We start from the raw sequence: 24953 nt of genomic DNA, 5'->3' as shown, positions 1-24953 counted from the left end.
ACGGAAATACGGATGCCAAACATGTTGCAATCCGCAAACAATCCGTAGACAATTGATGTCAATGAGAGCATCCGTGAAAAAATCTGGGTCCGCACCCGGTCCGCACTAGGACATGTCCTTTTTTTTTTACGGATTGATTTTCATCCATTTCTGCTACTGATCGTGTGAATAGCCCAATAGACTTCAATGTGCACTAACTCGGATACGGAAATACGGATCCGTAAATTACGGAACGTGTGAATATGGCCTTACAGCGGGGAGATACAGGGGACTAGTAAGCTACAGATGACAGATGTGAGGTCAGCATCATTCATCCTTCTTACAGGATCCCTTTAAATTAGTGACAGTCGCACAGGCGACACTAGAGCGCCCCCCTCAGCACTCAGCTACAGATGCAGCAGAGCCGGGTGTGTTATGTGGGGACATCACTACAGCTGTGCAGGGGTTATATCCATTACACCCACCACGTACACTGACCCGTTCAGCGGCTTAGCCTATGAGGAGCCGTTATGCCGCTGCTGCCTGACAGAGTCGCCCCCTCCCCCTCCCCGGCTGTTCCTGTAGGTGACACCTGTATCCAGTGTAAGCGGTCAGACCTGTCACTCCTGGGTGTGGACAAGGAAAGAACAGCAATCAGCATGTAGTGCGCATGCGCAGCCTGGAGCTCGTCACTCTCTGACTGATCACCTGTGTCCCGCTCCTGCTGCTGCTGCTGATCACAATCATGGTGAACTACAGGTTCCTGTCCTCAAGTAAGTGAGACCCCCCCCCCCATACAGACTACACTGTGATGTATCTACTGGATATACTGAATCATGTATATGGTGGCAGCTATGGGCTCTACATACTATGCTGTATCATGTGTGAGCTGTGTGCTGCTCATACTGTAACCTGTATCATGTGATCCATGGACTCCATATACTATATCATGTGTGATCCATGTACTCCATATACTATATCATGTGTGATGTATGTACTCCATATACTATAATCATGTGTGATGTATGTACTCCATATACTATATCATGTGTGATCCATGTACTCCATATACTATATCATGTGTGATGTATAGATTCCATATACTATATCATGTGTGATCTATAGCTTCCATATACTATATCATGTGTGATCTATAGCTTCCATATACTATATCATGTGTGATCTATAGCTTCCATATACTATAGCATATGTGATCTATAGCTTCCATATACTATAGCATGTGTGATGTATAGATTCCATATACTATATCATGTGTGATCCATGTACTCCATATACTATATCATGTGTGATGTATGTACTCCATATACTATATCATGTGTGATGTATAGATTCCATATACTATATCATGTGTGATGTATGTACTCCATATACTATATCATGTGTGATCCATGGACTCCATATACTATATCATGTGTGATGTATGTACTCCATATACTATAGCATGTGTGATCTATAGCTTCCATATCTATCTATCTATCTATCTATCTATCTAGTATTATGTATGATCAATGTAGTGCACGTACTATACTATGTGTGATGTATGTTCTTTACCTATTATACCCTGTAAAATGTGTGATGTGTGGAGTGTACATACTACAGTATATACCAGTGATCATCTGTGGTCCATGTACTTTACCATGCATCATAAGTGATCTATGAATTGTACATACTATACTGTCTCATCCATGTGGTGCATATACTACACCATGTATGATGTGTGATACTGGTATATACTGCACATACCATACCTATGTTCTATAGTTATCCTCAGTTTTTCTGACAGTCATTAATGTTTCAGTCCTTCAACCTTTTACGCAGGAGGAGGAGACATTTAAGGGGTTGTCCAGTGACAACTGGTGTCAAAAAGTTATATAGATTTGTAATTTACTTCAATAAAAAAAGCTCAAGTCTTCCAGTACTTATCAGCTGCTGTGTGTCCTGCAGGAAATGTTTTATTTTCAGTCTGACACAGTGCTCTCTGCTGACATCTCTGGCCGAGACAGGAACTGCAGGAGAGGTTTTCTATGAGGATTTCCACAGAAAAACCTTTCCTACTCTGGAAAGTTCCTGTCTCGGCCAAAGATGTCAGCAGAGAGCACTGTGTCAGACTGAAAATAAAACATTTCCTGCATGACATACGGCAGCTGATGAGTATGGGAAGAGATTTTATAATAGAAGTAAATTATGCTACGTTTACATGGAACGATAATTCGCCCAATCGTACGATTAACGATGTCGGAATAACGTTTTTTCTTTCATAACGATCAGCGTTTAGACGGTACGATATATCGTACGGAAATTCGTTTTGCGATCGCTTAAGCCTATCTCACACATTGGCGAATGACTTCACATGGAACGACCTGCAAAATTTTTGCAAACGATCAACGACGATTTGAGAACCTGTTGAAAGATCAATCGTTGATCGTTCGCTGCGTTTACACGTACGATTATCGTTCGAATTCGACCGTTATCGTGCTAATTCGCGCGATAATCGTTCCGTGTAAACGCAGCATTACAAATCTGTATAACTTTTTGACACCACTTAATTTGAAAGAAAAAGATTTTCGCTGGACAACCCCTTTAAATCCAGTTAAAGGAAAAGTCCGGCAGGGGTGGTGGGAATTATTTTGGGCAGTGGATGGGGGTAACATAATAAAGAAGGTATGTTTACCTATCTCAGTGCCCACACAGTAGCGCATCCCGCTCCTGGATCCCAGTTGACAGTTTTCATATCTCTCCTGCTGCTATGTCACAACCCGGCTGAGGGATGCCCTGCTCAGCCAGTCAGTGAACGGGGCGGGACACTGCTGCAATCACTGGTTGGCTGAGCAGCGCAGTGCAGGCAAGGTGGCCAGTAAGCATACTGTCTTTATTATGTTCCCCCCCACCCACTGCGGGTTGTGATTTATCCCCCCCCCCCCGGCTGGACTTCTCCTTTAAGTTTTGCTCTTGTGTATATACACAACATCCAGGCTGCAGTATAGAGCATGGGGGAGAGCAGCGTACACAGATACATAGATGCTGGTGGATGTTGGGGTCTGCTGCTGCTCCTTTGACTCTGGAGAGTGGAGAGGTCAGGGCCTGGTATTAGTTTGTAATTTGTGGCTCATGAATGGGCTCATAGAAGTAAAATAAATAAAATAACAAAAACAAGTCTGCAGTATCCAGTTGGCAGGGCCATATCTGTAATCTATGACCTCTGCCGTCTGTGGGGTGGAAATGTGGATACTGCTTATTAAACCTAACAGCAAGTGTTATCTACTAGGGAACTATCAGATGGGCTGATGGCCTGAGGTTTAGCAGCACTTGTAGAACTATAGAGTTCTGGTATGATGCCAGCTCCTGGGCTCAGTGTTCACTTAATTGTGAATATTTACCCTTGAACTCCACCACGTTCCCAATATAGATTGGTTCACTGTTCTATGCTGCTCCATTTTATATAGATGGTGGAGCCCTGTTTTTCTGATACTAATCATAGAACCAAATGGTAAGTCTTACTACCTGCAGATGCCATTAGGGGGAGCTCAAGAGCTGACTGCATACTGATTACACATTGAACTCCATTATAAAACAGTATGCAGTAGAAATTTTATCAGTTATTAATGTGCAAGGGATTGGGAGCTCTGTATCTGTATGAGTTGTACTATTTAATTTATTAAGAGGCAGAAAAAACATTGTGGGATGAATTGTTAGAGCAATTCTGCAGTTTCTCCAATTTTACCCCATTTGCATGTGCGCTGTATTCCACGTGTCAGTACGATTACAGCAATACCACATTTATATGGTTTATGTTAACTTTTCTAGTTCCACCAGGAAATTACATTCTTATTGTACCGCCTTGTACTTACACGTTGTTATCTGATCACACGGTACAATAGCAGTATAACCATGGCAGCCCTGGAGGCCTTTGCAAGTCCCTGCTGCCATGACAAGCCGATAGGATTGTGTCACCAAAGGTTTCTTCTGGTGTCAGACGTGCCCCCCCCCACTCTACCTGATTTCCGGGCTGCCTTAGTAGTATGTATAATAATCACTAATGACTGGACAATCACTTACACTGCGGCTCTATTCATAGTCTGCGCGGCTGACTCTTATACCTTGTATTCACACTCACTTGTAGTCAGGTTCCTCACTCTTTTCAGTATCTCTGCTTGTTGTCACCAAACGAAATCCCATTGGAAAAGATAAAACCCGCCTCACTTTCTTTCAGTACTGTGTTGCATTCAAGTCCCTTTTTAAGTGGTCCCCGCAGTTTTGTGGTAAGCCACACCCCCTTGTCAAATAAGGTGCAAAGTGTCCTGTTCCTGGTAAGAGCTAGCATGGCCGCCATAGAGGTTGTCACTCTTCAGACTGACTCACTGTGCAGTAATAGATCCCCTGCTCCCCCCATTACATAATTTGCCTTTCAGGATTCAGGAAAGCTGAGTGACTACCGGAGTTGGAGTTATATTGGCAACCATAGTTGCTAGATGGCTTCTATCACAGATAGAACTGGGATGACTCTGGAGCTTGAGGTGGCTGGTTCATGGGTGAAGCTGCAGGGTAATAAATCTCTGGAATCTTGAAAAGTTACTTGAGAACCGGTTGAGGTGTCATCAGAAGAACACACAGACCCCCATACAAAAGGGGTTTTGTTTGGGGAGCGTAATCAAGAGGAAACCAGAATGAAAAGAATGGAGGCCTATTCACACATACAGCGGGAGAGAGACAATAGAGAGCACTGCTGTATAACACAGATATGGAGAATCGGCGCTTTATCATATAACAGACACGCTCTACATCATCAAGGAACACTAGTTACCTGAGGAAGTGCCTGAGCATAGATCAGCTACAATGAGTTACCCTGTCTCTGGAGGGCCAGACATGTCTGTCCTTCACAGTTTTTTTTTTTCTGCTGGGGATCACCCTCACCACAACTCCCATCATTGACTTAATCATCTAATAATAAACAATATTATCTATTTATTTATTCATTTTTTATTTAATTAATATTAAACTATTAACCCACCTAGACCACCAGGGATAATAAATATATAGTTTTCTTTACCTTTTATTATTATAACTGAGACTTTGAAAACTTTAAAACTTTGCTTTTTATTTGTGTATTCTTAACACATTGAAAAAAGTGTGAAAAAAAACAATACATAAATTAAAAGCAAAGTTTTAAAGTTTTCAATGTTTCAGTTATAATCATAAATATTAACCCAAAACTATCATAGACCACCAGAGATATTAAAGCAACTCTGTACCCACAATCTGACCCCCCCAAATCACTTGTACCATCAGCTGCTTTTAATCCAAGATCTGTCCTGGGGTCCGTTCGGCAGGTGATGCAGTTATTGTACTAAAAAGCAACTTTTAAACTTGCAGCGCTGTGTCAATTTGGCGTGGCCTAGAGTGTGTGCCCTAGGCCTGTGATGCCCCTCTGTCCTTCCTCCCCGCCCTCTTCACCATTAGGAATGCCACTGGGAAGGATTTCTCCTAATTTTCACTTGACTAAACACTGATCATGGGCCTTAATGATCCACCACATGTGCAGTGTTCACACAGGTGATGATTAGGAGAAATCCTGCCTGGGGCATTCCTAATGGTGAAGGAGGGGTGGAGAGGCGGTGCAAGCCTAGGGCATAGACACTTTTACACAGGGCTGCAAGTTTTTTTTTTAGGACAATAACTGCATCACCTGCTGAACGGACCCCAGGACAGATCTTGGATTAAAAGCAGCTATCCGAAGGTACAAGTGGTTTTGGGGGGGTCAGATTGTTGCTACAGAGTCACTTTAAATATATTAAATGTCTAGCACCCCCTAGGCCACCAAGAGTATGAAATAGTAACTCATAACCACCCATGGCCCACTAAGGTTTTTATATATTGACCCCTAACCATCCCAGACAACCATAAGTAGTAACCCCTAACCTCCCTATATCACCACAGATTTTAAATTTTATTTCAAACCCTCCCCCTCCCCCCCCCCCCCCCCCCCCCCCTCTATGCCACCAAAAGTAACGCACAACCAGACTTGCCAACAAGGGGTTTTAACCGCTGACCATCCTAGACCACCAGAAATATTAACCCTTAACCACCCTATATAATCAGAGATTTAAAATATATTCTTTAACCATTGTAGACCACCAGGGATAAGCATAAACACCCTAGGCCACCAGGTATATTGAATCATAGACTATAACTGTTCTAGGCCACTACGTATTGTGCTTATCAGAAGTAATCCATGTTACCTATTATTTCTGGTGGTCTTAGGAGGGTAATAGCCACTCAAGCCCACCAGGTCTTACATTACAGGACTCGCTAACTCCCAAACTACCATATAAAAAAATGTGCAGTATACAGTGTGTACAAAGTAAGAATAGTTGGAGTGGAGAAAGAAGAAAGGGAAAGTTCGGTCTGTGTCATGGTGTCCATTTTGCACATTTTAACGGCTAATGTTTCTGCAGTTCTATAACCTGGGTTGGTTATAATAACCTATAATATAGGTCATACATAGGAGTGTCCAGTTCTGAGAATATAGCTTTATATGTACCTTTTAATTCAGGGTAGTTCTAAGCTTTTATAGATGTGTCTAAGTGTTGGCAACTTAATTGTACTGTTGGGCAATCTGGCACCAATCTCTTACCAAAGTTCTTGGGTCACACCATGTCATCCACTACTAAGAACTAGGAAGTAATTAGATGATTATATAATCCAGGGGTGATGTCTCTATATATAGAACAGGTTATGCAGTAAAACCCGATATTCCGGTAGTACTGATGGTGACACTTCCGTCTGTCTGCTGTATATTGTATAGGCCGCTCCCTGCATCACTCTTTTCCTTTATTATGCAATTTGGCGGATGCTTCTTCATATTTACCCATAAATGGAGGGAGAATATCAAATGGATGCTGCCAACACACCCATGACCTGACATCTCTGCTGGGTACAGAGACTGGACCGCCTGTTCTATGGGTTTGTAGGGCTGGGCTAGTGCTATGACTTAAGGCCCTATTCCAAAGGCCGACGCGCTATTAGTGCTCGTTTGCTCCTCGTTCCCCACTCGCTGGCGCCGCCATTACACGCGGCGGCAGCGAGCGGGTGAGTTCCGGGGGGGGGGGGGGGTTGTGCGCGGGGGGCCCCGGGTGACCGCTAGATCATCCGGGCAGCCCATAGCATACAGCAGCGGTCTGCTTCCGCTGCTCCTATTCCACGGGGCGACGGCAGCATATCGTTGCTGTATGGGTCGTTTGTTTTTCAACATGTTGATAAACAAACGACTGCACCGATCAGCCGACATGAACGATGTCGGCTGATCGCTGCCTTCTATTCCACGGCCGAATCATTCTGTGGAATAGGGCCTTTAGACTGCTGGAGATCTAGGCCAGTAGCTAAATTCTATGCAGGGTACTATGGGATCACATGATTGCCAGGGCTAATGATCACATGATTACCAGGGCCAGGACTAAAGATTACATGATTACCAGGACTAAAGATCACATGATTGTAAGGACTAACAATTACATGATTACTCAAACTAAGAATTACATAATTACCTGGACTAAAGGCCCTATTCCACAGGCCGACTGACAGGAGCTATTAGCGCTTGTTTGCTCCTCGTTCCCTGCTCGCTGCTGCCGCTATTCTATGCTGCAGCAGCGAGCGGGTAAGTCTGGGGGGGGGGGCTGCCCGGGGGATCGCTGATCTCCCGGGCAGCCCATAGGATACAGCAGTGTCTGCTGCCAACGTTCCTATTCCATGGAGCGACGTCAGCAGAATGTTGCTGTATCAGTCGTTTGTCTTTCAAAATGTTTGAAAAACAAACGACGCAACGATCAGCCGACATTAACGATGTCGGCTGATCGTTGTTGTCAATTCCACGGGACGATTATCGGCCGTAACAGCTGATATCGGCCAAATACGGACGATAATCGTTCTGTGGAATAGGGCCTTAACAATTACATGATTACTCGGACTCTTGAGTATTTTTGATTGGCGAAGATACAACTTCATGCATATAGGCCCCAAAATGCTACAGTCACAGAATGTGTCACAATTACCTAAATGTTTCCAACAAAACACTGTAAGCTGAGTTTAACAGTTTTAGACTCTTCAGTCTGGGTTTCGGAGAATGTTCACTCCACTGGAGCCTCTGGGTTCAGGAGCCTCTTCACTCCACTGGAGCCTCTGGGTTCAGGAGCCTCTTCACTCCACTGGAGCCTCTGGGTTCAGGAGCCTCTTCACTCCACTGGAGCCTCTGGGTTCAGGAGCCTCTTCACTCCACTGGAGCCTCTGGGTTCAGGAGCCTCTTCACTCCACTGGAGCCTCTGGGTTAAGTCTACATGCTCCTTTTTGTGACACTTATTGGCAGGGCTGCTTCTGCCATGAGGCCAAGTGAGCACTTGGCCTCAGGCTGCAGATTTTCAGGTGTCTGAGGGGACGGCAACTGGGCCTGACATTTTAGTGAAGTCATTAAGACCAACTCACTCAGTGTTCTCTGGTGTGTGCAGCGGAGGGCAGCCTCCCTATCTATATATCATGTGCTCTCCTTCCTCCCTGCCCAAGCCACCCCTGCGCTTAGAATAATAAAGTTCAGGACCTGTGTGTGTGCAGCGTATCCAGGGGGTACAGCATGTGGCACTATTCAGGGGGACCACGTGAGGCAGCATAATATCCAGGAGTTGCAGTGTGTGGTATTATATTCAGTGGTCATAGTGTGTGGTGCTTCTACATTTCCGTAAGTTCTATTGAAATGAATGGAGCTGCACTCTTATACCACACACAATCTGGGTACAGGGGTGCCACTGTTTTTGCAAGAAAGCAGCTGAATTCTGGATAACTTTATGATAGTTACCCACACATTCCTGTTTACATGGGAAAAAGTCTAATCAACTACCGATTAATGCCCAAACAGAAGCTGCTGTGAACTGAAAAACAGAGGGAGAGTGGCGCCATTTAAATTTTCGCCTCAGGCAGCAGAAAAGCTAGAATCGGCCCTGCTTATTGGGTATGGACTAACCCATCTGGACGGACTACAATGGAATATATGTGTGTTAAAGTCTGCTGCTCCCATGATTTTATTGTTCTTCAAGCAGCAAAATATGTAATCAGTGGAATGACTTTCCATGTATTACAATTATCAGGTAATCAACTGTGAATGAGATAATCGGAGGTGAGTAATTTGTATCTCTCCAGCAGAAATTTGTCAACCTATTGCATTGTAATTGTCCATTATAGAACTCCTATAGATGAATCCTATCAGCACTGGGGTAGCTAGACCCACAGATTGGTGCACATAAGTGGCCATAATCTGGTTCAGCCTATTGTGCTGAAACATCTGGGGAGACTTTTTGCACTTATCAGCAAAGCACACAAGACTCTTGCTGAGCCAGTAATTGGTGCTTGGCACTAGTCACTAAGAATGGTGGTGGTGGGAGGTGATTTTGTCAGTGTTATGGAATCACTTTAGAGTTATTGGTCCTGTTATGGGTTCACTGTGTACTGTAATATGAAGAGTGCACCATGACTGCCACTTAAGAAGGCACAGTGTTATAAAGGTACTGATTTATTGTACTGATTTGTTATTGGGGTGCTGTAATTGGTCCTGTTGTGTAATGTGAAGAGATCACCGTGAATGCCATTGTTACAGGTCACCATCACTACACAGTGAATAGAGACGAACAGCTGATCTGGGTAGGTGCTGGGTGTCTGCACCTTGCTGATCAGTGACTGATGAGCTCTCGTGTGGATAGCTCATCAGTATATTTAGGCCGGAAAACCCATTTAACAGGGAGAAAGCTGCTGCCAGATTCTTCGAGTGGTGACTTATCTCCCCAAGAGCAAAAGGATTGGGCAGTTAAAAATCACCTTGTCGGACCCTTCTCTTCCCCAACATTGGCAAGTCAAGAGGCCACTAAACATGATGGTGGACCACGCCAAGATTCAAATAGTGTTTACAGACAGCTTTAGACACTTGCTGCAGGATTTTTATTATCCAATAATGGCCATCTGTTGTTAGGGCAGTGTCGGAAAGGCCCCATACACCTTAGATGGTCCTGACGAAATTGATTGTTTCAATGGGGTAGTCCGGAGAAGGAAAAAATATTTTTAAATCAACTAGTGTCATAAAGCTATACAGTATGTTTACTCCTGTTTTTGTCTAAAATCTGGATCTGACTACTCCAAAATTATTTGTAGTCTGTTACTATGACAAAACGTAGGTTCTCATGTGAGCTGTAGACACAAAACAGTAGTAAGCAATTTCGAAGCAAGACCGATTGCAAAGTTTTTTTCATTGTTCCAATGAGAAATAAATAGAGATGAGCGAACCTCGAGCATGCTCGAGTCTATCCGAACACGATCATTCGGCATAGCGGGGCTGCTGTAGTTGGATAAAGCTCTTAAGCTGTCTGGAAAACATTAATACATGGATATGTTTTCCACATAGCCTTAGGGCTTTATCCAAGTTCAGCAGCCCCCGCTATGCCGAATGCTCGGGTTCGGATAGGCTCGAGCATGCTCGAGGTTCGCTCATCTCTAGAAATGAAACTTTGCAAAAGGTCCAAACATACCTTTTAATTCACACGTTACCGATAGCGGAGAGGGGACAGGAAAACACAAAAGCATTCTTTGCTCAATGCAAGTGTAAAAAAAATCAGTGTATAACGTCTTGAGATGATGAATTCAGCCAAAGTTTTATGTTCATCTTCCTTTGAGCAGAAGAAAAAAATGTCGCTGGCGCCTCTTCCTCTATTCCTGTCCAACCAGTCACTTTTAACTCACTTTTAAGTCACTTATAAGGATTATTGTTTAATCCTGGTTCATAAAAGTCTTTATGAAACTGTAAATCACACACACTAGAAAAAGCAAATAGACATGATGGCCTAGTTTTCTACATAGCATTTATTTACCCTTCCACCCACTGCCTATGTATAGAGCTCTTCCCATTAGGTTGTTTGTATCTATTTTACAGTTAAAAATGCCAAAAATGGCTAAATATTTTCCATGCCACTGAAATAGGGAAACGTCCTTTATTTCGCACGTTTCACTGTAATTTTTACGTTCCCACATATTTTTACAAAGCAAAAATGTTGGTTATATTTACAGATGATATTTGCGTTTCTTAACCCTTTCACACCCAGGAGTAATTGATTCCTCAATGCCCAGGTTGTTTTTGGACATCAGCTTATGGGATCATAATGATCCCATAAGCTGATGTCCCTATGTCTGCCCCCTCTCCTCTGTCCCCTGCCGCTGTCACAATCTTGTGGCAGGGGAGAGAGGGGAGGGGGCAGAGCGCCCGGCCTCCCCCCCCCCCTTCCTCGCCGGTCTCCGTAGTCAGGAATCCAGAAGCCTGAGGCTTCCGGTTTCCATGGCTACCATCGGGGCTCTCTGATCACTTTGTAGAGCCCCGATGGACACCGGACAGAGAGTTCTCCGTCTGTCAGGATCACTGATAGCCGGGACCCACCGCAGATGACACAGGCGCAGCTTCTACACCTGTGTCATCCTACAGCATAAATTAATGTCGCTGCAGCAACCTTTATTTACTTGCAGCTGTGGGAGTGGGTTAAACAATATAAAGTTACAGTACCAAAGAAGTTACGTGTTTTATGTTGCATTTGCATAGGACAATGTAAACTTTTCAAATAATAGAATTAAAAGTAGTAAAGCTGCATATTTTGTGTATTAATGTGTGTACATCATATTAGCAATCTGAAATATTCAAGTAGTAGAAATAAGCCAATAGGCCTGGTGTGCATAGGGAATCCTGAAAAGATAAAAGGGCTGTATTAGACTGCTTGACTCACGAGGTAAGTGAGCACTGATCTGCTAGATCAGCATTTGCTTGCCGGATGGATATCATTAGCAATGTCCATGCAGTTCTTACTTTAAAGGTGTACTCTGGCATTGGAAAAGTTAATAAAGATGATGCTTACCTCTCCTCTCCCAGTGTCCTCTGCTGTGTCTCTTGCTCTCACACTGACCGCAGCTGCCAAGACTTTCAAACCAGTCTTTACAGTAACAGCCCGCTCAGCCAATCACTGGCCACGGTGCTGTCCCATCTTGGTTAGTAATTGGCTGAGCAGACTGTCACTACAGAGACAGGTTTGTGGCTGTGGTTAGTGAGGGACCCAGAGACATGGCAGGAGGACACCTGGGGAGCATGGAGAGGTAAGCTTAACATCTTTATTATTTTCTATATGCAGATGCCAGAGTACCCCTTTAACCAGCCGTCAGCCATGCAACACCTGGCCAATGATTTTTAAACTTGTTAACAGACAATTGCCAGAAGGATTTTAAGACTGCTTCACCATGTGTGAAGGAATGTACCGACTTCCCCAACACCTTCAACAAAGGTCAAAGGAGGTTTGGTACATGCGGTGAATCATTGTAGGGCAATAATACCATGTAGCAAGGGGCTTGTCCAAGGGCTTGTACATGGAGCGATAATCTGCCGAGGTGATCGTCAGATTGCTCTGTTGCACAGAGCGCCGGCAGCAGATCCTTGTTATAGTTGTTAGTCTTTTAGCATTTTGAAAGACTTTTTCTTCGCTCCGTGTCTTAGGGCCATTAGTCTCAGAGAGCCAGAAGAAGCTGATACATAGTGGATAAACTTCTGCAAACTCTGTGTTGAGTTAAACAGCTTTTCAAAAGAGGAGCAGTGGCTGAGCAAGGGGGTGGGGTGGCGGATGCTGTGAATGTCAAACGAAAAAGAAAGTTGGAAATGTTCCATCCACAACGAGGCTAGTCCAGTGTTCTATGTTTTTTTTTTTTTTTTTTTTTTGCATTATAACTATTCTTCAGCCCTTATTTTCTAAACACAGTTTTGATAATTTGAGGCATTTGCATTTGATCAAAATTTGTTTTCAACTTCTATGCCCAAATAGAAACATAGATTGCCTTATATTACCTTTCTTATGATCTCATAATAGATATATATGCTTATCCCAGGCAGATTTACATTCCCTTACTGTAGATTTACCAGCCACATCTGCTTGAAATTTCCTCCAAGCATCTACTACTCTTTCAGTAAAAAAAAGTACAGAATACAGCCCAGATAAAATAACAAATGCTGCTTTTGCTACAACGCAAAATGGCTACGATTCCCCAGCTGCAGGCATTCTACAAATGTTCAGATACTTTCTCAGTCCAAATAAATTCCATCTAATATAAATCAGTAAATATCAGACAGGAGGGAGGTGCAGCTGCTGTATCCCACTTACTGACTAAGACATGACAGCACTGCGGCCAGTGATTGGCTGAGCAGCTGTCACGGCCAGACGAGTCAGTGGAAGTGGATGTGAGACCACTCAGCCGGGGAACCGAACATGATGTAGGAGGACACTGGAGCAGGGCGGAATGCTAAGAATAGGCTGTTTGTTAAGTTCTGTGCTGGGGCGGCAATGTATTAAAAGTTAATTCTGAGCAGAATACATCTTTAATAAAAATTTTGTTGGACTTCTCCTTTAAAGTATTGCATTGCCCCCCAAAAGTTATACAAATTACCAATATACACTTTTTCCCTGCACTTAATACTGCATCAAGGCTTCACCTCCTGGATAACATGGTGATGTCACTTCCTGGATAACATGGTGATGTCACGACCCGACTCCCAAAGCTGTGTGGGCTGTGGCTGCTGGAGAGGATGATGGCAGAGGGATGCTCAGTGTCCCCCCAGTGTCCTGTGTCCCCCTGCCATCATCCTCTCCAGCAGCCGCAGCTGAGGACTGAGCCCCATAACCTCTTCATGGACTGCACCTATATTCTGTACGCCCTCATAGTAAATACCACTCTATAGAAAAGTACTGAGTGTTCTCATGCTATTTGTTTTTACTGCACAATGTAAAAAAATGTGAAAAATGCTAAAAGTTCAGAAAATTTTAGTAATAAAAAGTCATCACTAATCCCTCCATTTGTTGCCTGTCTGTTAGTGTGTCACAGGGTGTGTATTACAAGTGTCGGGCGTGATACGGATCAGATTTAATTTTTCCTCTTGAAAAACCAGTTGAGCAACAAGTAACGTCGGACTTTGGAATCTGTTGACTTTGTAATCCTATAAAAAAGGCATCATAAAAGCGTTCACCTTTGGTTTTAGTACTAAAGTATACTAGAATCTATATAGCTATGGAGAGCTCCATCCAGTTATGATTTAATTGACATTTAAAGAATTTTGTTTAATTTAAATAAGGCTCAACCTAGAAAAATATGTGGGCGATTTATAAAAACCAGCGAGTTACGGAGCACAACATCATTGGATGGAGATGACTGTAATGATTATAAATAATAATAATTTTTATTCATATAGCTCCAACATGTTTCGTTTTTTGTGTGACCAGTACAGGGCAAGTCCTGCTATAGAAGTATGACTATCCAGCTTTAGCCCTCATTTCAGATTCACTGTTGACAACGGTAGATTTTGGACTTGACACTTAGGGCCCTATTCCACTGGACGATTATCGTTCAGATTATCGTTAAATCGTTCGAATCTAAACGATAATCGTTCGGTTGAAATGCAGTTAACGATTAACGACCGAACGAGAAATCGTTGATCGCTTTATAAGACCTGGACCTATTTTTATCGTTGCTCGTTCGCAAATCGTTCGCGTTGAATAAGACATCGTTCGGTCGTTCGCAATAGATACGAATGCAATAGCGAATAAATAGCGAAGAAAAAACGATCGCAATTACGATCATAAGTAACGATTATCGTTCAATGGAAATGAGTGAACGTTTTCAGGTCTTTCGCAATAGTGGTCGTTTGCGATCGTTAATCGTTAATGATATGCAAACGATAATCGTCCAGTGGAATAGGGCCCTTAGAGTCATTAGAAGTTGTCCCATTTGTCACATTTAGGGGCGGTCACCTTCTGCACTCCACTTGTCATGGGAATGAGGATCCCCTGACACTGACTAGGCAAGATGGACATGTCCAGGTGGAGATTGAGGCCTATAGTCATCCTCTCCCTGCCTGCCAACTCTAGATGCTCACAATCCTCCTCCGTCCCCAAAATATTCTTCTAGTGTGAAACAAAATAGAAAAAATCAGGAGGAGGATACAGCTGCAGATTTGAACTCCGTATTTCATTAAAACAGTATAAGAGATTAAAACGAGCAGATATCTTACTGGTTTTGAGAGGGCCAAGCCTGCCTAATGCATGTGGCAGCTCGAGTACTCACCAGGTTGGTCCAATTTGGACAACCATTGTTTTGGAAGCGAACCAGCCCAGTGAGGAGCAGATTGGTGCAGGTCTGGCTTCTCTAGAGAATGAATGAGAAGGTTGGTGGACATCAAAATCTTTGATAACCTTGCCATGTGGAATGGGGTTCAGGGGGCCCTTGTGGTCTTGATGCCACCCAACCTCTACTTATCAGATATATGTTGTATATACTGTGCATATCTTATATCTGTACGCCCTGCTGCCGCCCAACAATCTGATACAAGGCACTGGCCACCTTTAAAGTTGGTGTCCATAGGAATGCAATTTTTACTTTCCTTCAAGTGCTATGGATGTATAATGGGTGAGTGGCTCTTTTTGCTTCTTTATTACTTTGCAGATAGAGAGAAAGTAGTAAAGCCCTGTAAATGTCAAGAATAATCAATGAATCCATCGGTAATGTAGTCACATGCTCTGGAAGTTTAAAGGCCATTTTATATTTTTGCCCTTTGTAAGTAAATCCCATGTGTCTCTTCCTGGTGTTAAGACAAGGCAATAGATGCATATGTTATTTTGTATATATCATACTAGACAATTACACTGTCAGAAAAATCTTCAAAACAGATCTATCACCCAAGGGCTTCCCATTATGATACCCCATCAACTGCTTCACTGTTTCCTACTACTGTACTATTGATTTCTGCAGAGGAATAAATAAATAGCAGTTACACTTTAAGTAGAAAATGTTACACTTTAAGTAGAAATACAACCACACTGTAAGGTTTAGAGTAGAGGACGCTCCAGATAGCTGGTGGAATGAGCGCCCATCTCCAGATACATATGCACATTTGCTCATGTGTGCATGTATTCTGAATAGAAAGGGTAGAAAGCCACTGCCAGACCCCACTGGTGGTGGCTTACCTCCCTGAAAACAAAAGGATGGGGCATGTTGAAATCCAACATGCCCAACTTTTCTGCCCCCCAATATCTGCCATTGATGGTCACCAGGCTTGGCCAGATTGATGTGTATGGCATTTAAAGGAGAACTCCAGGTAGTGGTTAAAAAAATGAAACTTCTGCAGAAGCAAAACGCATTACCTATCTATGCCAGTTTTGAAACTACTAAAAATCCATTTGTTTTGGTTTTTTTTGTTCTGTATTGTTTTTCTGTACTTTCTGGTTGAGCAGTTCCCAGAATGCAGTACTGTTTCCAGAATACATTGCTTTCCCTCAGCTGTTCATCACAGTCCACAGTCCTTGCAGCAACTCCTCCTGGCCGGTCAGAGATGGTGAATCACTCAGGGGATTGGGGGATCCAGCCAAGCCTCCTGTGACATCACACCCTGCCCCCTGTCTGCATCATCAGCCTGTGCTCAGCAAACACACAATGTGAGACAGAGGCATGGAATATTTGTCTCCTAAGGGTGGGAGCAGGAGACAATGTGTATTGGCACAGAGGCCATTTTTCTTCACTTCCTGAATTTCTATCAGTCACTAGTGTGGCAGAATCGCACAGATACGGTAATACATTGTATAGACACATCTATATAACTTTTAATGTACTTTGAATAGAAAACAAATTTTCCTTATGTGTAGTTCCCCTTTAAGCCTACAGTTCTCACAACGGAGTGTAAGTCTTATGACTGTAGATAACATTGGAGCTGAACACATTACCTATTATAGTCTCTTTGTGTTCTAATGAGAAAATGGCGGCCTCTATGTATGTAACAGGTTGAAATGTTATTTCATAATGATGGACAATATTTACAAAGCTGTAGAAAAGGATTCCCACAGAATCCATGGTCAAACAGGTGTGTTTATTCACACATCAGGGTACAGAAATGCAACGTTTCGGCCTGTTGGATTGTGAGCCTACCTGCGTGCATCCATGAGTTTTTCCATTTTCTTGGCCATAATTGGAGTATCTCCAAGGTGCTGTTGGATTTTTTGCTTTTTAATATTTACAAAGCTGTCACCCACCTATTCCTTGTGTTATATTCAGGCATCCAGCCATGGAGACCTTACTTTGAGAATGGTCAATCCTGTTGTTTGACTATTGTGCATGATTCTGTTGAAAGACAGATATACAGTAGTTATGACAAACAGCATGTTGTTTAGTGAAAAGCATGTACTGTATGCGTAACAGGTCACAGTGATAGATTAGGATTAGCTTTGTCAGTAGTTATTTGGCCTTCAATGATTCTTCTGATCTTCTTCATGAAAGATGGAAAACATTGTGCAAACTTTACCATGTCTTTCAACTGCTGTTCGTATACACAAAAAATAAATGGCCAACCTCTTAAATACATTTTTCAAATCGCCTCTGAGAAATCTTGTGAAAAGTTGGTTTGCCCAATGGATTACTTTCGGTTGTTTGGTGCCATTCATTCTGAACGGGAGATGTGACTTCCATCAATGAAAACCCAGGCCAGGTCACAGATCACAGACGATCTCTCATTGTCATCCAAGACCACAATCTCCACAAATTGCAAGGAGATTGTCCATCTGGCCATATATTTTAGATGTTAGATGTTTAAATGTTGATTAGAGAGCAGCGAATCTCGAACACGATCGGTCTCAACCAAACCTGAGCGTGAAGCATTTGGATACCAGTGGCTAAAGAAGTGGATGCAGCCCCAAGGTTGCTTGGAAAACATAGATATAACCATAGGCCATAGGCTGTATCAATTTTTTCCAGAACACCATAGAGCTGCATCCAACTACTTCAGCCAAGGAACCTGAGCCTGCTCAAAATGTGCTCATCTCTACAGTTGATAAAACATTCATTTAGCCAACAGTGAGATCTTTAGATTCCTATGAACACACATATACTCGAGTCAGACAAGTGTGCAAATGTTTTGAATAGGGAAAGGAAAAAAGAATCGGGCATGTTGAGACCCATAATTTCTGACCCTTTTGTCCCACAATCTCCGTAGTTCAGGGAGAGTGGAGAGGCCACCATACACACAGGTAACGCATAACTAGTAATTCTGCTGCCAAGTGATTGTCGAGCACCAGTATTGAAGCCTGGTCAAATGAGTATGCAGTCTAAACAACTGGAGGTAGTGGTTTACATAAAATAGAGTAATAAATGAAATGAGCCCCACATTATAATGCGGGGCCTACCACCCAGATGGGCGGGGGGGGGGGAGTTGTATGGTCTCTGAGTTTTACTTCCCACGATATGCGATTAGTGACCCATAGGCTTTTTTTTCTACCCTCTTATTTGCTAACAGTGCAGTTCTTATGGGGAAGGGAATTCTTCCATCCAGTAGTAAAAGAGATGAGATAAGTCATGGCTTCCCAAGGGCCCCAGGGCACTTGTATAACTGGGTATGTACAAGCTTAGAAGGTGCTTTCTGAAATGACCACCTCAGCTACAATGTAGGAATCTAAACATGTTGCACCCTATTGTTTTACAGATACCTTAAAGATAGTAGGCCTGATATGTGCATCGTTGTGTGCCTGGTATATGGGATATCTATTTGCCGAGATATTACCGGAAGACTCCTTACAGACAGCCATTGGAAGTATGCAGAAAATAGGCATCAAACCTGTTATTAAAGGTGAGTTCCATATTGTTTAGTCTCTTAAGTAGGTCAAGGTAAGAAACAGTTGGCAGTCAGTCTACTTGACAAATATAGTACAGAAAGCTTTTAAAGGGGTATTCCCATCTCGGCTTGTTATCCCCTATCCTATGGGCGCTGACCTTTGGACCCCCACTGATCCTGAGAGCAGAGACACAATTGTCCCCACATCAAACAAATTGCTGACCTTGCCTGCTTGGCCACCATAACCTGCCCTCTGTTCACTGTTTATGGGGTCGCTAAACATTTTTTAACACTGAGCTTGGTAATGTCTGCCGGTCCAATAGAGGGTAAAGGAAGTGCAGCATTCATTTTTGGGACAATTGTGTCTAAGTTCCACTGTCTAAGTTCCAACTTGTGTCTAAGTACCAGCAGTCAAGCCCCCAGCGATCAGCTTATATTGCCCTTCTTATGGATGGGGGTTACCAAACTAAGAAGAGAATACTCCTTAATGGTGCGTTCACACCTACAGGATCTGCAGCTGATTTTCTGCAGCAGATTTCATTTAAATAACTGAACACAGCATCAAATCTGCTGCAGATCCTGTAGGTGTGAACGCACCCTAATGGTGCGTTCACACCTACAGGATCTGCAGCTGATTTTCTGCAGCAGATTTCATTTAAATAACTGAACACAGCATCAAATCTGCTGCAGATCTGCTGCAGATCCTGTAGGTGTGAACGCACCCTTAAAGGGACTATAAAAGTGTGGTGTCTGGTAATATTTACATATAGAGATTTATCTCTCTTCCTCTCTCTGCTGTGTCCCACTACGTACCATGGGGGGGGGGGGGGGGGGGGGGGTTGTGGATTACAAATTATAAAGTTTATAGTACGTGCTGAGAATCAAACACCCGGACACACTGAGGGTCAAGGTGGATCTCCTTTATTCAAAGATGGCAACCAGTTTATATATCCTGGGGTTTGTGTTCTTCTACTAAGGCTTGTGTCAGTACTTTATTGGCTGAGGTATGAGAACAGTTACTTGCGTTCACTAGTGTTTACTTACGTAAGCTTTAAGGAATGCAACATCTCTACGTGTTTAGTAGGTCAGTGCCATATTGTAATGGCTTAACTAAGTATACAAAATATCACAGTTGCACTGTTAGTGTGGTATCTTGTTGGCCATTCTCCTTATCTGTTGCTTTGTACTGTTTTCTATGGTATCTTTACATTTATATAATGTTATTGTATCTGAATTAGCCTGGGTTCACACTACGTTTTTGCAATCCGTCTATGGAATGCGTTTTTTTTTTTTTTTTTAACGGATGGAAAAAACAGATGCGTGTGTGCATCCGTTTTGATCAATTTTTCCATTGACTTCCATTATAAAAAAAAAAAAAATGGATCAAAACAAAAACAATTTTTTTGACGGACACAGAAATTAGGTTAAACACGGTTCGTGTCCGTCAAAAAAAAAAAAAAAAGGATCCGTTTTTTTCTTAAATAATGGAAAAATGGATCAAAATGGATGCACACAGTTGCATCTGTTTTTTTTCATCAGTTTTTCATTCACTTTTTGCAAAAAACGGATTGCAAAAACGTAGAGTGAACCCAGCCTTCGGACCATCCCTAGTCCAATGATTACTGTAAACGAGCGCCGATCTTACTGGGCCTATTATACGGCCCGATAATCGTTTAGCAAGGGCTGCATGGATGTCCTCACTGATTTCATTGCAGCGCTTGCCCAAACATACATAACCCATCCACGGTCCAGGGCTCCTTCTGCGGTCTGTTTCCTCACCCGTCCCGTTCGCTGCGGCTTCAGAGTGCCCTGTCTTAGCTGACAGGCTGCTCTGAAGATGCAGTGCACGGAAAGCAGTTCGTAGAATTGACAGCATCTGGCCACGCATCGCTATTACACATAGCAATGTGTGGTCGGTGCCCGATCGATGATTTTAGGTTTGGGCCAAAGTCGGGCCGATTCAGCCAATTATGACTCTGTGTAATAGTGCCCTCAGGCTTTAGGGATAAGACATACAAGTGCCTATAGGCGTGTACTAGGACTTTCCAGGGCTGCAGGCCTGGCCTAGTGCAGGGTGCCTTCCAGGTCTTAAAACTCACTCATACCCCACACATGCATCCCTGCTTCTAAGCCAAACCACTTTAACGGATAACCATACTCGATGACGACTTGAGCTTCACCTCGAGCTGACGGCAAGCAGACAGTCGTCTGTCTATGCTGGAGATACAGAGTCAGAAGATATGTTAGGAAATGTATCTTCACAATATATTGTACTTATAGCGAATAAAAATAGTTTTGACAGGTGAATATTCCCTTTAAATATGGAATAAAAACATTTTCCAATTTGTCTTTCCTATAAGTAGTAATAAACCATTTCTTACATGGTTGTCAGGCAGGAGGTCATTGTGATCCTTTGTAATCCCAGTCATTGCGATTATGTTCTTCATTGTTACTAACCTCTGTCTATTCTCGATGTGCCAGACTTACAGTCTCTAGGCCAACATTTTCATAGATTGCACTCAAGGTGGGCGTTTAGTTATTTCCTTTTCACCATCTTGTGATTTTGGCAATGATCTGCACCAGCCGTCGGGCATGTGGCGTAACCAATAGGACCAGGGTTAAAACCTAACTCTTTAATAGCTTGTATTTAAAAGTAAAGAAAATAACAAGTATACTATCAGCCCCCATAATTTAAACATGCTAAGCATATGTAGCCAAGAGGTCAATCGTGAAAAACTGGGAATAAAGTACATGGATTTCTTACCCTATATTTTTGCTCATGGTCACATATGAGGGCACACAAGGAGGGATAAAGTCATGTGATCTACTTTTCATCAAGCTGGAAAAGCTGGGTCAATGATAAGTATTCTCCGAGGTAGAAGTGGGGCTTGCCGCTTGAATCAGATGGTGGAACTCAGGTTCTCCAGTAAAACGTGACACAGCCTGGGCACAACATATACTGACCCTAACACCACCTTGTCAGCTAGGCTGCGAAGGGACGACCAGGAAGGGTACAGGGAGGACATGGACTGTGAGCCCTGGACTAGCCTCACCCAGCTGTTCCTGCATACTTGCCTCAAGACAGCCCTAGGCGGATGTGGGCAACTGGGTGACATTCCCTTACCTGCATGTAAAATACGAAATGAAGACAAGGAAAACACCAAGTGATGGTTTTATGGGCGGGGGTCAAATTTAACGGACAATGAATGACGCCATCACTGGGGTGTGTCTATCTCGGCCCAGCTATGACACCATCTTTGCCAAGCTCAAACTGGTAAATATCTAAAAGGGGACTAGTCCAGATTAGCCACCATCATTTTCACCAAATCCAGGCCTCCCACCAACCCAACATTAAGTTGGCATTAGTGGAAGCACAGGAAATGCCATCGTGGTACTTCTCAATTGGTGAAAGAACCCACCGTCAACTATGCAAAAGTTTTAAAGGTTAGGATAAATTCAAGGTTGTTAAAGTAAATAGATCCTTTTGTAACCAAGAAATAAGCCACTGCCTTTAACCCCCAGGTATGTGAAATAAAATAATACAGACCTTTTATATGTATAGCAAAGGGTGCAATAATTGCAGTAAGCAACCCTTTTTTAAAGGGACTGTGTCGTCAGAAAATGACCTAAATGACCTTAAATAATTTTTTTTATGTTAAACATGAATTTTTTTATGACATTTTCTACCTATATTATAAAATAATCCTGAGCTCTTGCAGTTTTCATCCTCACCATTGGGGTTAAAACTAACTTCCTGTTGTGTCTGTGATGATAAGGAGGAGGCCGCAGGGATCTGTACAGCATTGCAGTGACATGTGACACCAGTGGATAGAGAAGACAATAGCAGCTCCCTGTGGAATAACGTGTTGAAAGTCACAGAGTATGCTCAATGATGTTTCACATTCATCTCAAGGATACAGAGTCTGCCTACTGTCATCTATGTACACAAGTCTTGTTGTAAAGCATGTCACTAAATGCTGTTAAGAACAGCTCAGGAAATATTGCAGCTCCCATTACAATGTACAAAAGTCAAATAAAAAAATTACAGTAAAAAAAATAGAACCCAATCAGAATAAAAGAACAATTTTTAATATCTGACTCTGAAAATTTAGATGATGCATGCCCCTATAGTATAGTGGGTGATTATGGCTTAAAGCAATATCGCAATTAATTGAACATGTACCCTCAATTAAGATTATTGAACAATTATCATACTACGCCCTTTTATAAGCCGCACCTCTTTTGCAAGCCACACCCATTTAGGTATACCAAACTGCAGATAACAGATGAGAGGGATCAGTATATACATATGCCAGCTGTGGTGCTGTATATATAGGGGAAGTGGAGGCTATATCCAGTGTTTACATTCTATAGAACAACATTCTCCAGCAGTTGTAAAACTACAAGTAGCTTGACTGCTGCTGGAGAACAACAGGTTGGGGGACAGTGCTATACAGTGTATATATAGACAAGGAATGGCATGTGACAAATTGGGAAAAACGTTATAATAAGGTTATAAATAAATGGGGAATGAGTAAATAATCATCATCATGCAGAATATCAGGTTGGGTAATCGAGTCCATATTCGGTTTAATTTTTTTTTTACAATTAAGCAGCTGTACCCTATAGTATGCTAAAATGTAGTATACATTACCTGGATATATGTTTATATGGCAGCTCCACCACCCAAGCCACAGAAGTGCGCAGCATGGAGAACCTGTTCGCCCTCTGAGGCTGTGTATCGTATACGAAGTGGTGGCGGAAACGGCATTCAACCTGACATCTGTCTGGAAGATGAAACGTAAGTTAATGTTTTCTTTCTTGTTGTTGTGCCCATAGCAGTGCCACAAAGATGTATTATACTCCCTGTTATTTGAACACATATGCCATAATGTATTGTGCCCTCCCACTGATCATTCGTATTGGCCCAGGGACTAAGGGGGTATAAGTTGCATGTGTGCATGTAATATAAAATGTTATTTGTGGTAAAGGTGTACCCATGGCAGTACCGCAAAGATGTTTTTCCTTTATGTTAGTTGAATATGTGTATCTTAAGATTTTGTGCCCTCACACTGGTCATTTATATTGCCCTGTCAACCCCCAGTGTCACGTGCTATCTTACCTTCTGACTATAGAATCAGTACATTCCCCACTACAGTGCCACTTTTCTTCATCACTGTAGTACCACTTAGTCAATTGCTCTTTCACGATACTGATACATTATGGTCCATTGGCCCTGTATCTGTGTATCATATGGCAGTAATAACTTCAGGAGTGGAGTGTCCTAACTGTAGGCTCTGAATGATAATTTGACCTACTTGGAGCCGGGCCAATATACACGTTGCTAGTGTAGTCCTGTCTTCCTGTTAGCGTGGTAAAACACCCCCTCCCCCCACCTTAATACATCTCTTCCCTTTGCTCTTAGGATCTAAGTCTTGTCATGTCAGGCTTTCTGCATGCATTTTTGGAGGGAAATGCCAGTATCCTGTTATGTATGGCATCATTGTTTAATGGCACTGCCGCCAGGATTGGGAGTAATGACTCTTGTCTTTCAGATTATTAGGTGGCATTAAGAAGGACGGGAAAAGAGGAATAAACATTGCTGTGGTCAATCGTAAGTTCTTATACTACAGGTGTATATAGTGTATATCGCCATGGCAGTCATGTGGCTCTCTTAGTGCCCCTTTAATGATTCTGCTTCAATTGCCCCCTCTAGATTTTGCCCCAGTTTCCCCCTTTAGTGTGACTGCACTACATGCGCCCTTCAGTGCTGCTTTTGTTAACCCCTTAAGGTCAAAGACAGTTTTCGTTTTTGCGCTTTTGCTTTTTTTACTTTATGTTTAAAAGGCCATGGCGCTTGCCTTTTTTTTACCTAGAGACCCAAATGAACCCTTATTTTTTTTCCGACACCAATTGTACTTTGCGATGACAGGCTTTATTATCCCATAAAATATGCTGGGAAAACCGAAAAAAAACAAACATTTTTTTCTCTCTGAACTCCACTCGCACCGCCATGACGTACCAGGTACGTCATGGGACGTGAAGGGGTTAAAGTGTTTCTACTATTTGAAAAAAAGCTTTGTGGCATGTTGTGAAAACATTTCAAAAGTCTTGATCAATCAAGCTTTGGATGTTTAAATCCCCTTCAGTTGCTAGTATGAGCCAGGAGAACCACTCGGCTATGTGCTACTCTCTCTTGTTCACTGAGCTCCCCTTCTAGCCACAGCAGATGTATTCTATAGTAAGTGTATGGAGCCTT

The 24953-nt window shown here is 42.7% G+C and overlaps 1 protein-coding gene across 1 annotated transcript in view; it reads left to right on the top strand.

Annotated features, from left to right (window-relative positions):
- Positions 1 to 590: 590 nt before the first annotated feature.
- The window catches only part of FAM3B (FAM3 metabolism regulating signaling molecule B), a 44426-nt gene continuing 20063 nt past the window's right edge, over positions 591 to 24953 (top strand). The window contains exons 1-4 of the mRNA XM_069944974.1: positions 591 to 752; positions 18566 to 18709; positions 23372 to 23495; positions 24250 to 24308. Coding sequence (XP_069801075.1) covers positions 725 to 752; positions 18566 to 18709; positions 23372 to 23495; positions 24250 to 24308 — 355 coding nt within the window. The 5' untranslated portion in view covers positions 591 to 724. The remainder of the gene's footprint in view (positions 753 to 18565; positions 18710 to 23371; positions 23496 to 24249; positions 24309 to 24953) is intronic.

Source organism: Dendropsophus ebraccatus, chromosome 11 (assembly GCF_027789765.1).
Source record: "Dendropsophus ebraccatus isolate aDenEbr1 chromosome 11, aDenEbr1.pat, whole genome shotgun sequence".
Lineage (NCBI taxonomy): Eukaryota > Metazoa > Chordata > Amphibia > Anura > Hylidae > Dendropsophus > Dendropsophus ebraccatus.
Note: the sequence above shows the minus strand (reverse complement) of the source record. Positions and strands in the feature narration are given on the sequence as shown.